We start from the raw sequence: 15,896 nt of genomic DNA on the forward strand, positions 1-15,896 counted from the left end.
GTATTTCGCGCTTCCTGGTCTTTCTGCCTCGCCCCTTCTTTCTAATTGCTGCCATAGCCACAGGTCTTTCATTATTTCTCTTTGTAAGTATCAAATCATTTCGCTTTCTTCTCTCTTCACTCTCCTGCGCTCATTAGATTCAGCTTTTTTTTTTCCTGAACCTTGTGGAATGAGTCTGTCGATGCATCTGGGTGCATGAAGTTTCTATAAAAGCTTTGTTTTTTCTATTCCTATCATCGGAAAGAGTTAAACTGTGCCTTTTTTTTCCCGGAAAATTCGTTTGAGAAGTATCTTTAATATATATAGGATCATGGACGAGTGTGTGTGTGTTTTGAGGACATACAAGCCATGTCCCCTTCCCCCTCCCTTTGTTTTCTTCGGCATGCCTTCCTGTACCGTAATCAACGGATTCAATGTTCTTTTAATTGGACTCAATTTATCCGAATCTCGCTTCTACTTGAGAAAAGCAAAAAAAAAGGATTTTTTGTTGCTGACTGGTTTATGTTCAAACCATGTATTCTCATACCAATGTTAACCCCTTCTTCTCTGTCACATTCGTTCAGCACACGATAATTTGAAAAACATTTTTCGTATTCAGAGTATAAGGGATCTTGGCGCTCTTTTCTGTCTGATAAACTTCAATTCTTCTAAACTAATCTATTTCCATACAAAGAAGACTTTGCTGGTCTTTTGATGGCGGGTTGATTTAAAGATAAAAGATGCTTTGATATTATTTATGCCTAGCATTATTCGAGTATCAGTGTGCCAGTTCCTTCCTTTAAGATTTAGATGGACGATTGGCCAAAAAAAAAAAAAACAAAAGAAAAGAAAAAACAGATTTAGGTGGACGAGGAAGTTAACAGTCATATCAGGGCCTTGTGAACTTTGCTTTGATTATATAGGGATCCACTTTTGCAGTTGATTAAATAATCAGATTAATTGGTTAATCGTTTTAAATGATTGGTTCAATGAATGGCTTTCGATATTTGGGAATTGTTTTCTTCCACTGTCTCAATAATATATGTTATTTCTTGGATTGCTTCCCTAACATATGTGGTCGTGTAGTTCTGTTAGCCAAGTATTGAAATGCAACCAAATGAGGACAGCTCTGACTTGCTACCTAATTTTTAATGTTCTCCTTCCAATAAACACTAAACATATTATGCACCCTACAGAGAAGTGTTTGTTCTGAACAAATGAGAATGGTAGACAAGTCAATTGAGACGACCTATTTTGACGAAAATTAAATCAATTTTCTCAGAATTGCCATTGGGACCTGTATTGGGTGGTAGTTTGATTTTGATGGACTGATGGAGATGAAATATAAACTTGTGATTAAAACAGCTTCAAAATTAGTTTGGTGAACACCTACCACAAGAAATGGCCATGCTCTCTTAAGTTCTCAAAGAAACGAAGAAAATATATTCCTCTTCTGTCACAAAAAAGCTGGTACTGTTCTAGCTTTCCTTAGGAGGTTTAAAAGATTAAGGAATAAAGATGGCTAGACAAAATTTGCACCATGACCATCTCAGTGTTTATTTGAGTTCTTAGGAGGGCTTTAGAAAGTCTTTTCTCAAAGCATGGCTAATTGTAGATGTCCTCTTGTCCTAATCTGAAATTGGGAAGAATTAGCTACTATATATGATTGATTCAACAGTTTCCTTAGTTTGTTCAGATCTCTGTTATCTGACGTTTGTATAGTTAATCATGATTCTCACATTGAATGTTCATACTTGTCAGATTCTGGCATTCGAGCTAACACACAGTGAAACAAAAAGAATGGCCTTAGATCATCACTTTGAGGATTCTGGACAGCCAGCTGGTGCCTCTGGAGATAAATCTTATTTGGAAAAGTGGAATTCTGCCACTGAAGCCATTGCAGATGGTGATAGGGATGCTTCTGGCGACTTTGAATGCAATATCTGCCTGGATTCCTTGCATGATCCAGTGTTAACTCTTTGCGGTCATCTCTACTGCTGGCCTTGCATTTACGAATGGCTCCATATTCATAGCGTTTCTTCTCAGAACATAGAGCAGAAGAGGACATCCTGCCCAGTTTGCAAATCAGAAATCTCTCAATCCTCCCTCATTCCAGTATATGGCCGTATCCAAACGGCAACACCTTCCAAATGCAAGTCTCACCATGTAGGGACTGGCATACCTCCAAGACCTCACCGTCCTGTCTCAGTTCATGATTTTCCAAGATCATGTAATGCTGCAACTGCTTTTCGTCACTCACCAATATCACATAACAGTGTAGCTGCAGCTCATGACTCACGAAGATCATATAATACCACAACTGCTTCCCAACCAGCTTCTCATTTTCATCAGCCCCTTTATCCTTATCACAGTCAACAGTTCAATACACATGGAGTTTTTGGTCAGATGATATATGCTAGAGTCTTTGGTAATCAGTTGACAAACACGTACCCTTCTAATTCATATGGTCTCGTGGGGATCAGCAATCCGAGGGTGAGAAGGCATTTGATGCAAGTGGACAAGTCACTCAGCAGAGTCTGTATTTTCTTCTTCTGCTGCGCGGTTTTTTGTTTCCTCTTGTTCTGATATCCAATTGCTATTTCGTTTTTCTTTATGCCAATACATCCCTGTAAAGGAAATACAAGCAAGTGCATTTAGTGAGACTATGTACATACGTAAAAAAAGCTGTATATATGTTAATGCATATATATTTAATTATCAAATCACCTTGAGCTCTAGGAAGTAGTTTGTAGTTTTCTTTTTAAAATGAAACATCCGTTATATGCATGTTCCTAGCCTCACTGTTATCAGCATCAGAAAGAAAAAGATGGAAGCTTCTTGAAGGTTGCTCGAGTGCTAAGCCTTATCAATTGTGATAAGGTTCTGCTTTACTGCAAAGAATAATAATTAGGGTTAGGATAGTGTGTTTTAATTTAGGAGTGAGGGCCCATTTAAACTAGGAAGAATACTCGTGTTATTGAATAAGATCTCACAATTGGCGGTGGATGTAATAGCATTCAGGCAAACTGTGACATGACTGAAGATGATAATATTTTTAAAGCTCTAGCCTCTGGTTTTGTGTTACAAGGGAAAATGATAGGAATAAGGAGGGTATGTATGGGGTCGTTGTCTAGCTATGGCATTGGAGGTGAGGGAATCGCAAGTTGCTGCACGGCTTAACTTATTACAGATGACGACAGTAAGGGCGGGCCTGCCATTGCCAGCTGCACACCGTGAGCCACACGGTATCTTTATTCTTCACTACAGAAGGCGTCAATTTGTTTTGATGGATTCATTTTGACATTTATATCTGATTATACTTCCATTTCCAATTTCCGATACAGGTGTTGGTGTCGCCAAAAGAGGCCTATGTGCAATACTCATTTCAGCGTTGTTCCGGAAAGAAATGGAGGGTCTTTATTATAAATTATTTGGTGATATATTAATTAAATTGTTTTATCGCCATACTCCCTCCCATCTCATTTATAAGGTACATTTTAAAATATTCATTTGATTCTATTTATAAGTCAGAGTATGATTTTTTAGGTAATATTTAAAAGGTATTTTTGAAATTACTTTTTATAAAAAAAAATAATATGACATTACTTTTTAAATTTATTATATAAGAGTATATTTAAAATTTTACACACTTTTATTTTTTATATTTTTTTGTTTACTTTGATAGTAATTAGATTGGTAGCAATGAGATATAAAAAAGGCCGGAGGAGTACTTGTTTAAAGTTATTAATTATCAGAAAGAATGTAATGTGAATATAAATTATTGAACTTAATCAAATCTTCTTAATTTGGTCAATTTGATTTGGTTTTGCTTATCTTTGTTTGGTTCCTCGTTACTTTATTTACTCTGTTATTGGCATTTCAATTGTGGTTGGAGCAGGAATTTAGGTTGGCCAACCTGAATAATTTCCATAAACACTCCTGACAAACCAAAAACCAAAACTTGGGTGAAGTTCTGAACTATTGTTTTTAAGCTCGAAAAGGACTGACCGGTGGGCTGGTGAGCCTTTTGACTCGGTTTGAGACATTGGGCTGTTTCGCCATTTGACCCGGGTTAGACCACTTGAACTGGTAATTGGGCCGGAAACCAAAATCAGAGAGCAAACTGGGGGTGGTTTTGCAAACCGGATGGGTGAACTATCACCCTAAAAAAAAAAAAAGATAAATATAATTTTTGATTCATGTATTTTACTCGTATTTTGCTTTTAATCTCTATATTTTTTTTTAATATTTTAAGTCTTAACACTTTTATTTTTCATTGTTTTAAATCCTTTCAAGGTCCCTATATTTTAATTATAGAAGGACTAAAAATAATAAAAAATAAAAATATAGCGATTTAAAATACTGAAAAAAAATATAAAGATCAAAAGTAAGATGTGAGTAAAGTATAAGGATCAAAAGTTATATTTATAAAAAAAAAAAATTAATTTCTGCCGCCTGCACTCTATCACCGTCACTCGCTCAACCTCTTTGTGCCGTCCAGTCTCTCGACTAGGACAAATTGTAGGACCTTCAATGCCTCCATCCCACACTTCCAAACCCCCATTCGCGTTGATTCCCCTTCTTTAACTATCCAGCATAGCTGTGCCATTCCATCGCTCTGCGACTTCTAGATTTCTTCACATCACTGTCGACTTCAATTGCTGGTGTGTGAGGTAATTTATGCTTATTAGCTTTTCTGGTGGATTGCTTTTTCGTTTCTTTTTTGTATAGGGCGAGTTCATATACTAAATAATCTGGTGTTTGCAAAATCTTCTCTGTTCAAGTTTGAAATTTTGGCTGTTTATGTTTCGTTGAGGTTTATCATTTTAAGTTGGGGTTTTGCTTATTGTTTGAGATGTCTATTCATGTGAACAATGAGGAAGATTTAATATCTATAGATATTGGAGAAATATGAATTAAGCTTCACATTCATGCTATATGCCGAGATCCTTTGTTCTCCCTTTCTTCCAACTGTGCTTGAACAAGTCAAAAGCTGATACTATCTGTACAATATACATAGTTCTTTGTATTAGGTTGCTTGATATTTTTGTGTCTCTTTTCGATAGGTGATACTTGACTGTATACTCTTGTATTTTAATTTTTAAGTTGGAATTTTGCTAATATATATTCATTGTTACATGTGACTTGTTAACTCATTGAAATTTTTGGTTTTAGTTTTGTAGTAATGTCATATATAATTTTTATGTTTATATAATTACCCACATTATCTAGGACCCATTTGTTTTAGCTAATTTTATGAAAAAGTCACTTATTTTTTGAAAAAAATTTATTTTGTGAGTTTTTATTATGTTTATTTAAATTTTTACAAGTAATTAGAATCCAAAAAAAAATAAATTTTTGATTATTTTAAGAAATTACTTTGAGTAACTTATGAAAATAAATGAAAGAGAGAGTTTTAAAGATGTTGGATACCCAAAGATATCATACAATTTTAAAATAATATAATGATAAATTGTTTTTATAAAAAATATTAAGGAAGATATGATAAAATTTAAAAATAACTAATTAACAATCATTTTTTATTATTGTAACCAAATATAAAATATTTGTTTTTTTATGAAATCTCTATAAAATAAATATCTTTTTATAAAATCTCTAAACTACTTAAAAATAACTTAATCTTACATAAACAGTTGATTATTACATTACTAGTTTTACCTTAAGAATCATGTTCCATTGACTTCTCGTTTGGTTGCTGGTGTGATTTTAAAACATTGTTCTAGACTGTTCATTGCCTCTCCATGTTGTTTGCTCACCACCTCTCTTGGTCTTTGGTTGTCTTCTCTTCTCGTTTGTTGTTCAAGTCTTTTTGATTCGTGTTCGCCATCGTTGCCTATGCTATTGGGTGCTTCTTGTTCTCGCCATCATCGTTCTCATCAACGCTGCACCACAAGCTTCTTTCACGTTCTTGATCTTATCGACATGCAACTCTATTTGTCACTTCTTCCTAAAAGTCAGTTCTTTCTTCTCCTTCACCATCTCTTTCTCTCAATTGCTCACTGTCACAAGTCTCACATCAAGGAGCCTTACAAGTGGTATAGAGTTTATAAGTTTAATGGACTTTCCCTTATATTCGACTAGTCTTTTAGGATGGGTTTTTCTTTTGGATGTGTGCTCGTCACATTCGGACGCTGGCTCTTGAGGGGTGGGCCATGTTATGAGTCCTAAAATGAGAGGCCACATTAGTGAAATGTGGTTTATAAGTCAATTGCACACCCTCCTCTACGAGGCATCTTTTGGGGGTGAGTTTTACTTGAAAGACTTGTGGATATAACATTTATGTTATGAGCCCTGCATCGAGAGACCACATTAGTAAAGTATAGTTTATAAGTTAATTGGGCATCCTCCTCTTACAAGGTGTCTTTTGGGGGTGAATTTTACTTAAAGGGTTTGTGGTCGTGACATTGATACTCTTGTTGAGAGTTGCTGTTTACAGAAAAGGCCCCCTTAGAGGGATTGACTGACCAAAGGTCAAATGAAGTGTTGTGGAGCAATGTCATGACCACAAGCCCTCCGAGTAGAACTCAACCCTTAAAAGACACCTTGTAAGGAGAGGGTGCTCAATTGACTTACAAATCACAATCCACCAATATGGCCTCTCGATATAGAACTCATGACATAGCCTGCCTCTTAAGAGGGGCATCCCTACAACTCACACCCTATAATGCTTCACTTGGCCTTTAGTCGATCAACCCCTCCATAGGAGGCCTTTTTCGTAAATGATGACTCTTAATAAGAGCATCAATATGATGAGTACTAGTTTAAAGGGAGGGCTTATTTTAAAAGAGTGATCTAGCAGGAGGGAGAGCCTCTTAAACTTGTAAACCTTATATCACTTATGAGGCTTCTCGATATGAGATTTGTGACACTCACCATTCTCGTTGTTGCTTCTCTCATCTTTCTGGTTCAATCAAGCTACAATTTGCTCTTGGCATTTTATTTAATGGCGTAAATTTGTGGTGAATGATGTACTTGGATCAATTTAATTGTTCCTTTGAGATGATGGGGTTTCATACAAAGATTGGAGTTTGGGTTGCTCTGCTAAAATTCACTAAAAATTTGTCTTTTAGTTGCGTTTGATGCTTGGAGTTAGTATATCAAGGTTGTAATTTGAAACAACATGCTCTCTCCGATCTTATTTATAAAGCATCTTCTAAAAAGTTTATTTTATCCTATTTATAAATTATGGTATAATTTTTTAGGTAATATTTAAAAAGTATTTTCAAAATACTTTTTACAAGAAAAAAAAACATAATATTATTTTTTTTATTTTTATATAAAGATATATTTAAAATTTTTTATATATATTTTTTATATTGATATTGAAAAAGTTGTTAGAAGTAAATTATAAAGAGAGTCGAAAAAGTATTTATCTTAAAGCAATCAAATATGTAGTCTTCCGTCCTTGTCAGGTACGCCCTCCCCATGCCTGGCGACTGGCGGTTTTCATGTACCCCACAGTCGACTCCATAGTCCACACCCTGCCTACTTGTACTCCCCAATCGCTGGCGACTTAAATAACTCCGTGCCTTCTGTTTTGTCTTGTTTTGTTTTGTTTTGTTTTTTGTTTTTTAATAAGGGATTTGCGTTGTTAAGGTGTAATGGGTCCTTTTCAACTAGCCTCGTCACCCCATGAGGTAGGCTTGCTTTTTTTTTTTTTTTTAAATATTGTTGGATCAAGGAAAAAAAAAAAAAGAAAACCTATTAAACGCACTCCTCTCTATGTACCTCCATTTTTATGGCCTCCATCGCGGTTAGCTTTGATCTCTCCCACTCTGCGCTGAATCCCTCCGTTTCCATGGCCACCAACTTCTACTTCCCCACTTCACTGATCTCTTAGTCACCTGTTATCAATGCAATTTGAGCCAAATCCTATAAAAAATTTTACCAAATATATTACACTATGACTAGTTTTCTTCACTTCAAATGACACACTTATTCCTCATCTCAATTTGCAAGTGCTTGGTCCTTAATTCCTTATATTCCCTGTTTTTGTTCTTTTTTTTTGAAGCTAAAAAAGGTAGTTGACCTAGTTCGGTCTACTTTTCACGCAGCCCGTCGTTATGATTTTCTTTTTTTTTTAAATACCCTCTCTTGTTAAGAATTATTAAAAAGAAAAAAGGAAAAAAGGGTGGGGTTGAAGCTAATTTTCAGCAATCAGTTCACGTTTGCGAGCCAGCGACACCATATCCGCATGAAAAGGATTTTAAGATAAAAGAAAGCGAAGTGGTGCTATAGAATATAGTGCTCTTGCACTCTCCCAAGATTACGAAGGAGTGACGCTCGTAAACCAAGCCATGAACTGTTGTGCGAGAATGAATCGCGGGACAGCCTTCAATTGTTCTGCTCGAGAATTCCATCTGTTCTATGTGTGGCTCTAAAGATAATTGCTTTGCACATCTTTCTTATGTCCGGGGAACCCGAACTCACTAAATTTTTTCGATCTAGTTCCCCCGTTATTGCAGGCAGGATTTAAAAAGACTGGCTTATGCCCGATTTTGACTCATCACTGAGTGCTCGTTGCATTTTGGACCAAGCAAGCATTTAACTAAGTGACCCGCTCCTGTGGACATATATATGCCAACAGAATGTAAGTTCTGTTCACATGGTTGCTTAGCACTACTACTAATATCGATGCTATAAGCTCTATCCATTAATTTCATGAGGCCTTGAACTTGATCATCGAAGATCTCTACAGTTCGACTCTCTCTCTCTCTCTCTCTCGGATATTGTTATTATTTATTCATGTTCATTGCTGTGTTGGGTTGGGTTGTTCCCAAGTTTTTGGTTTTAGGAGTCAGTGTCTAAATCCAGGAAGATTATTTGTTGGAAACTGATTATAATCAATATCATCCCATCAGATCTTTCTTCATTAATTATGTGCGGCATACAATTTGATTTTCTTCTGTCATTGTTGAATGGTATACTTTTTGCAACTCAACTTTCTCTTCTTAGGTACTTTCTGTTATATTTTCATTGAAAAATTTTGATCAATGACGGTTGTACGATTTTCATTTTTCGATCAGATTGTAACACTGGCTGTATATGTGATTGTGTAGTTGAGTTCCTCTTGATTCTTGTGGGAAAGATTGGCTATCATGTCTTGCCCACGCAATGCTATAATTCCTATTATCAAGAGCAAAATGCTTCCTAAACCAATTGAGGACCCCCCTCCAGGCTTTTGAAGTTATTTCCTGCGTGCTTGTCTGGGTTCATTGCTCTCTAGCACCAAAAATGGCAAATATTCCTCTGTCATTTTCAATTCAAGCATGCCTTCAAAAACCAAAGGCCATCGAAGTATCTCAGCTAAGTGAGTGTAAATATGGAAGTAGATTGTCTGGATTTGAAATTCCAGGTACAAAAAGAAAGAAAGTTCGTACAGCAATGCAAAGTATCATTAGCCCCTTTTACCAGAATTCCACTGCAAGATTGTATGCTTTATCCCAAGTATCCATCGAGAAAAGTAAAAAGCAAGTCGCTACGTTTACTGAAGTTGAAGATTTAGGCAGGGCATTGAATTTTTTGTTCAGGACAGAAATTGGTGGTCGGGTGAAAGTTTATGTTATCAAGAAAAATGTCAAGTATTCTGTGTCTATTGAGGTCTCTTCCTTACAAGTACGTGGTGAAGGGCTGGTGCTGTGTTGGGGTGTGTCCAGGGTCAATTCATCATGTTTTGTGCTTCCAGATTTTAAAAATTCAGCTACAGATACAAGAATAGGGATGAATCTAAGCCCATTCCAACGGTCATTGTCAGGCAACTTTACAATTGAGCTGGAATTTGATGCAAAAAAAGTTCCCTTTTATTTCTCATTTATCTTGAGATCATCATTGAATGCTGAGTCAAGTGCATCTGATATTAGAAGTCACAGAAAAACAAATTTCTGTGTGCCAGTTGGTTCTCTTCCCGGGCATCCAACTCCTCTGGGTCTCACTTTTTCTCCTGATGGTTCTATGAATTTTGCTATTTTCTCAAGGCAAGCTGAAGGTATGGTTTTATGCTTGTATGATGGTACCAATCTTGAGAAACCTGCCTTGGAGCTTGATCTAGATCCTTATGTCAATCGATCCGGTGACATATGGCATATTTCATTTGAAAGTGCTTGGACATTTGTGAGCTATGGTTATCGTTGCAAAGGGGCTCTTGTTCAGCAAAACAAGGATGATAATTGTAATAAGCATGTTCTTCTAGATCCATATGCAAAAATTATTGGGAATTCTTTTCCTAATGGTTATAAATCTAGTTTAACTGCAAAGTTTCTTGGAAGGCTGTGCAAGGAACCAGATTTTGATTGGGGTGATGATTTTTATCCAAATTTACCAATTGAAAAACTAGTGGTCTATAGATTGAATATCGGGCACTTTACTCAGCATAAATCTAGCCAACTACCTGCTGGTTTAGCTGGGACCTTTTCTGGTTTGGCTGAGAAGGTGCAGCATTTTAAGGACCTTGGCATCAATGCAATTCTTTTGGAGCCAATCGTCACATTTGATGAACAAAAAGGACCATATTTTCCTTGTCACTTCTTTTCTCCAATCCATATTTTTGGACCGTCTGGTGGTCCCATATCTACAATTAACTCTATGAAAGAGATGGTGAAATATTTGCATGCTAATGGGATTGAAGTTCTTATGGAAGTTGTTGTGACCCATACCACTGAGGTGGGAGCACTGCAAGGAATTGATGACTTATCCTACTATTATGCAAATGGAGTTGGTGATTCGAAGATTCAGAGTTCCCTGAACTGTAACTATCCTGTAGTGCAACAATTGATTTTGGATAGCCTTCGGTATTGGGTTACTGAGTTTCACATCGATGGCTTCACTTTCGTAAATGCTTCACATCTGTCGAGGGGGTTTCATGGAGAAAACTTGTCTCGACCTCCATTGGTTGAAGCAATTACTTTTGATCCATTACTATCCAAGACCAAGATCATCGCAGATAGCTCGGATTCTTATGACATGGTTGTTAGGCGAACTCGGTTTCCTCATTGGATGAGATGGGCAGAAATGAATGCTAATTTCTGTAACGATGTGAGGAATTTTTTGAGGGGTGAAAGTCTTGTTAGCGACCTCGCAACTAGAATTTGTGGGAGCGGGGACTTGTTTTTAGATGGGCGAGGCCCTGCATTTTCTTTTAATTATGTCGCCAGGAACCTTGGACTCTCTCTTGTGGACTTGGTCAGCTTCAGCAGTGGGGAACTAGCTTCAGAATTAAGTTGGAATTGTGGAGAAGAAGGGCCCACTAATAATAGGAGTGTCCTTGAAAGAAGACTTAAACAAATCCGTAATTTCCTTTTCATCTTGTTTGTGTCATTGGGAGTACCTGTTCTGAACATGGGAGATGAATGTGGTCTGTCTTGTGGGGGTTCTCCTGCATATGGAGACAGAAAGCCTTTAGATTGGAGTGGTTTAAATTCAGGCTTTGGTAAGCAAACCTCGCAATTCATTTTGTTTTTGACTACACTTAGAAATAGACGAAGTGATCTTTTCCAGAGACGAAGCTTCTGGAAGGAAGAAAACGTAGAATGGCGAGGAAGTGATCTATCTCCACCAAAATGGGACGACCCATCCTGCAAGTTTTTGGCCATGACTTTGAAGGTTGAAAGAGGCTCCATCCCAGTCAGTTCTGAAACCTCTAATTTATCAGCGGGTGATTTATTTATGGCTTTCAATGCAGCTGATCAATCAGAAACTGTAGTTTTATCCCCACCTCCAGAAGGGATGTCATGGTGTCGTTTAGTTGATACATCTCTTCCATTTCCTGGGTTTTTCTCTTCCGACGGGGTCCCTGTCCCTGAGCAGGCCGCAGGATTGTTCACTTACGAAGTGAGGTCTCACAGCTGTATTTTGCTTGAGGCAACCTATCTCAATAGCTAAAAATTGTTTTGTTGTTTAATGAGATAAATAAGTTTTATGACTTATCTGTAAATAGTCAATAATTTGTTTACGGTGATTTTCATGCATTGAAGTGGTAATTCTTTGTCCTCTCTCCTGGCCCCTCAATGGCTGTAAATAATAATTAGGATCCTGATCCCTTATACAATATATGGAATCCAAGACTGAAAATCACAGTTATTAGTAGTAACTTTGTGAACAATGTGATTTTTTTAATAGCTTTTATATAAATATTCATATTGACTTCTCCGTGTTTCAAACCTGCTAGTCATTCCCGCAAGCCTATTGTAGGTCTAATCTTCATTGTCAATAGGCAACTGAGCAAACTTGAGCAGCAATTTGATCAAACATTACCAAAACATTTTTCTGTTCCATGCGAAAGCAACCATCCTGCGCACAGTAAGAGTCATGAAAGTATTATTGTATTTTGATCATATACTCAAGCTGCACAGGTGAATTAATAAACCTTCGCTGACCATAACAGTACAGAACCCACGTGCCGCTCAAATCCAAATAAATGACGAATAATAATATATTATGGTTTCGGTTTCTATAAATTTAAAATTATATTATATATATATATTATTTAAAAACATAAAGGAGAATTTTATTCAGAAGATCAGCTTTTTATTTCAATACCATAAAATAGTCATTTTTCAAACTCTTAGTATTATACAAAAAATGTTAAAATTTATGCATGACAAATATCTGATTTGGGAGAATTATAGGAAAGCGGTTTATTAAAAAGAAAAAAAGAAAAAGAATCGTAGGTAAGCGCTGTTTAATTGGCTAGGCAATTATGCTTGTTCTATCTGTACAAGTAGGCATTTGTTTTTATAAATAAGGAGATGATCAAATAAATAGGCAGGCCTGGATACAAACATGCTGAAAGGATAAAAGACGAAAAACAATCCAAAATGTGAAAGGTTTACAAAATGAATGAATGGACATTAATGGTGGACTGGTACGAGTTTGAAAGAGAGAATAAAGCTCAGACCGCAAGTATGGATGAATGAATGGAAGAAGGGAATGATGAGAGTGAGGCAGACTAAGAATGGATGAATCGGTTGATGCCAGGACTTGGGCTAGAGGATGGAACAGAGACTTTGGGAAGCATGGATGCAGGGGAGGTTCTGGGTTGGTGAAACTGAACCTGCCTTGCTTCTGCCACTGCACATTCCATTATCACACAAACAACACTCATGAGAATCACCAACCACCATATCATCCTCGGGCTTTCCTCTGAACAATAATGTGCCTTTCCCTTTTTGATCGCTGCTTTCGGCCTGCGAGGCCCAGTTCATTGGTTGTGTATATAAATAGATGGGCAGATAGATATGGTGACCGCAGGAGCGTGACACATGCTTACTGGCGCTTTCTTAACTGGGATTCTGGAATTCCATCATTCTCTTCAATTTGCCGGCAGGTTCGTAATCAAGTCAATATTTACTGTTTACAGTTGTTCAAGTTTTCATGTGTCGGCTTAACCCCCCTCCCCTAATTTCTTTTAATTTTTCTTCAGCTGTAGCTTCATCGGTCATAGCTTCTTGATCATTCGGTCTTGCCCTTTTCACTCTAGATATTTCTTTCTTCCTCTATACTTGTCAGACAGATTTTGTGTGTGCCGACTGCTTAGGTCGACTGTTGCTTGTCCTAGCATCTTCTCTCCCATGGCCGTTAGTTTCTTGCTCCAGATCAGCTAATACGTCGAATCGCGTCACAGATGTAAGTTGCTTGACGTAACATTTCAATTTAAATTTTAATAATTAATTTAAATTAATTTTAAAAAATATAAAGATTAAATTAATAAAAGAAAGGATTAGAAAAGGTATAAAAAAAAAAAAAAACAAAATGAGAAGAACAAGAAAACTTTCAGCGTGCGCGTGTAATCATTATATTTATATAATAATAATAAAAATAAAAAAAAAGAAGAGAGAGGAAAGAGGAAAATAATTAAAAAAATTATGGGACCCACATTCATTTTTAAAAACCACCTTTCTCTTCTCATTTTTTCTTCATTTCTCTTCTCTTTCGTGCGATCAGAGAGAGCGTCTGAGCCAAGTTCACGGTGCTGGGTTTTAAGGTAAGAATTTTTAATAGGATATTTAAGGTGTGATTTTAAGATTTTCAAGACTAAGTAAGTATTCTAAAAATTTTTCTTAGTCATCCTTCTTCTTTGGTTTCTGAGTTTGTAGTGGTAGAAAATTTAAGATCTGGAAGAGGAATAAATTTATGTTGAATAAATATGGTTTTTGAGGTTGTCAGTAGTGTAATAAATATTCTAGAGTATAAATTTATTGATGATCTTTGAATTTGTGGCTTATGGATCAAATTCTAAACTAGATCTGAAAATATATGTTGATTTATTGAGGTTTAGATAATTATTTGGGATGAGAAATGAATTATTATGGTTATAGGATTATGATTCTAAGCTAGAGACTTAATTTTTAATTTTTAATATTTTAGGTACGAATTTATGAAATAAAAAGAAAATTTTGATAATAGAAATTAGTTTAGAAGTTTATTTTTAGATTATTAATGTTTATTGATAATTAAAAGAGGAGTTAAAAAAATTTTACTTAATAGTATTAATTCTAGATTGAGATTAGGAATTATGTTATATTTTTAATTCTATTATTAAAATTATTTTATTAGTTTCAAAATTGAAACTAATATTTATAAATAATATGTTATTTGTAGATTGTATTACTGTGAAGATTGTGATGAGAGAGAAATTTTAAGGAATAATTTATTTAAAAAGTCACAAGGTAACCATGCTTTTAATTTGTGATTAGTGTTACTTCATGTTAATTGGGTGATTATTGAGAAAATTATGAATTTTGTAATATTGTATAATTGTGCAATATTATTATGAATTTGTTTAATTATTGTGGGAGATGTTGGGAGACTTGCTATTATTGTTGTATTTATGTGCCACGTGGTACGCCCCTATTGGAGCTCAATAGGTGGCTTGTAAGGGTTCGGGCTAATCTACCTTTGGCCGGATAATTTAGCACCGAGTGAGGGCTACGGCTTTAGGTTAATGGAGGGATATAAGGATGGTTGTTTGTGTGTATTGTAATATTTTTTATATTTGTTGGAATTATATTATTTTTAATTTTCACTTAGTAAGCACACACTTAACTGTTTGTATACACTATCATAAATTGGCTTTGGTTACTGGGACTTTTGAGTCTTATTATGTGGTTAACAATTTTCAGGAGAAGAGCCACGAGTGACACGTGGAGGAGTCCCAGAGGCTTAGTGGTATTGATCACTGTCTCTTTTGGGTATTTAATTTATGATTTATAATGTGTTATATTGCCAATATTAAGGCTTTTTGTTTATTGTCAATTATATGAATATATAAATGTAATCATGCCTTTCAAACTATTTCTATTTTTGGTACAATTTGGATGACTGTAATTTTAATATTTGGTTTACTTTGGATTGGTTAAAATGGCATGATTATAAGGCCAAATAACTAGCTTGTGTTGAAAATTGACTAAATTGCTTATTTTACTTGTTGGGAGTATAAGGATGGACAAATGTGATTTAGTTTACTTGTTGGGAGTATAAGAATGGACAAATGTGATTTAGCCTAATGGCATGTGGGAGGTAAAAATTTATCTGAAATGTTATAGTGTGTGAGTTGAAGCCAATTATAAAATATTTTATATTGAAATTATTGATATAAGAATGTGTTGGGTGGCTGTAACCTAATTATGGTTGAGTTAAATTATTTAAAAAAAATTTGGTGTGTTATAGCTTAGGTCCTCGATCGTGACGCATTGGGCGGCTATCAGTCAGGTTTCTTGGATTTTGTGAACATCTCGCGTCTCGCCGGAATCTTATGAACTCTCCGAACTCCTCCTCTAGCAAGTTATTGGTAGTGTCCGACTCACTCGTATGTTTTTTCTGATTTCCTTTCTCTTCCTCAAAGATTCTTGGAGTGGCTATACCTTGGTCATAATTTGGTCGAATTTGTGCCCTTGTTTCTT

General features: G+C 35.8%; 2 protein-coding genes across 2 annotated transcripts; both read left to right on the forward strand.

The window, feature by feature from the left end:
• Window positions 1–1,779: 1,779 nt before the first annotated feature.
• Window positions 1,780–2,565, forward strand: LOC129316796 (E3 ubiquitin-protein ligase RMA1H1-like). Its single transcript, XM_054961168.1, has one exon. The coding sequence runs from the start codon at window positions 1,780–1,782 to the stop codon at window positions 2,563–2,565; it is 786 nt and encodes a 261-aa protein (XP_054817143.1).
• Window positions 2,563–11,987, forward strand: LOC129314975 (isoamylase 2, chloroplastic-like). Its single transcript, XM_054958466.1, has 4 exons — window positions 2,563–3,224; window positions 3,324–4,652; window positions 8,449–8,590; window positions 9,060–11,987. The coding sequence occupies exon 4, from the start codon at window positions 9,235–9,237 to the stop codon at window positions 11,875–11,877; it is 2,643 nt and encodes an 880-aa protein (XP_054814441.1). The 5' UTR covers window positions 2,563–3,224; window positions 3,324–4,652; window positions 8,449–8,590; window positions 9,060–9,234; the 3' UTR covers window positions 11,878–11,987.
• The last annotated feature ends 3,909 nt before the right edge of the window (window positions 11,988–15,896 follow it).

The sequence above is a fragment of the Prosopis cineraria genome, unplaced genomic scaffold (assembly GCF_029017545.1).
Source record: "Prosopis cineraria cultivar Desert tree isolate PC_DT_omini unplaced genomic scaffold, ASM2901754v1 PC7, whole genome shotgun sequence".
In the NCBI taxonomy this organism is placed as follows: domain Eukaryota; kingdom Viridiplantae; phylum Streptophyta; class Magnoliopsida; order Fabales; family Fabaceae; genus Prosopis; species Prosopis cineraria.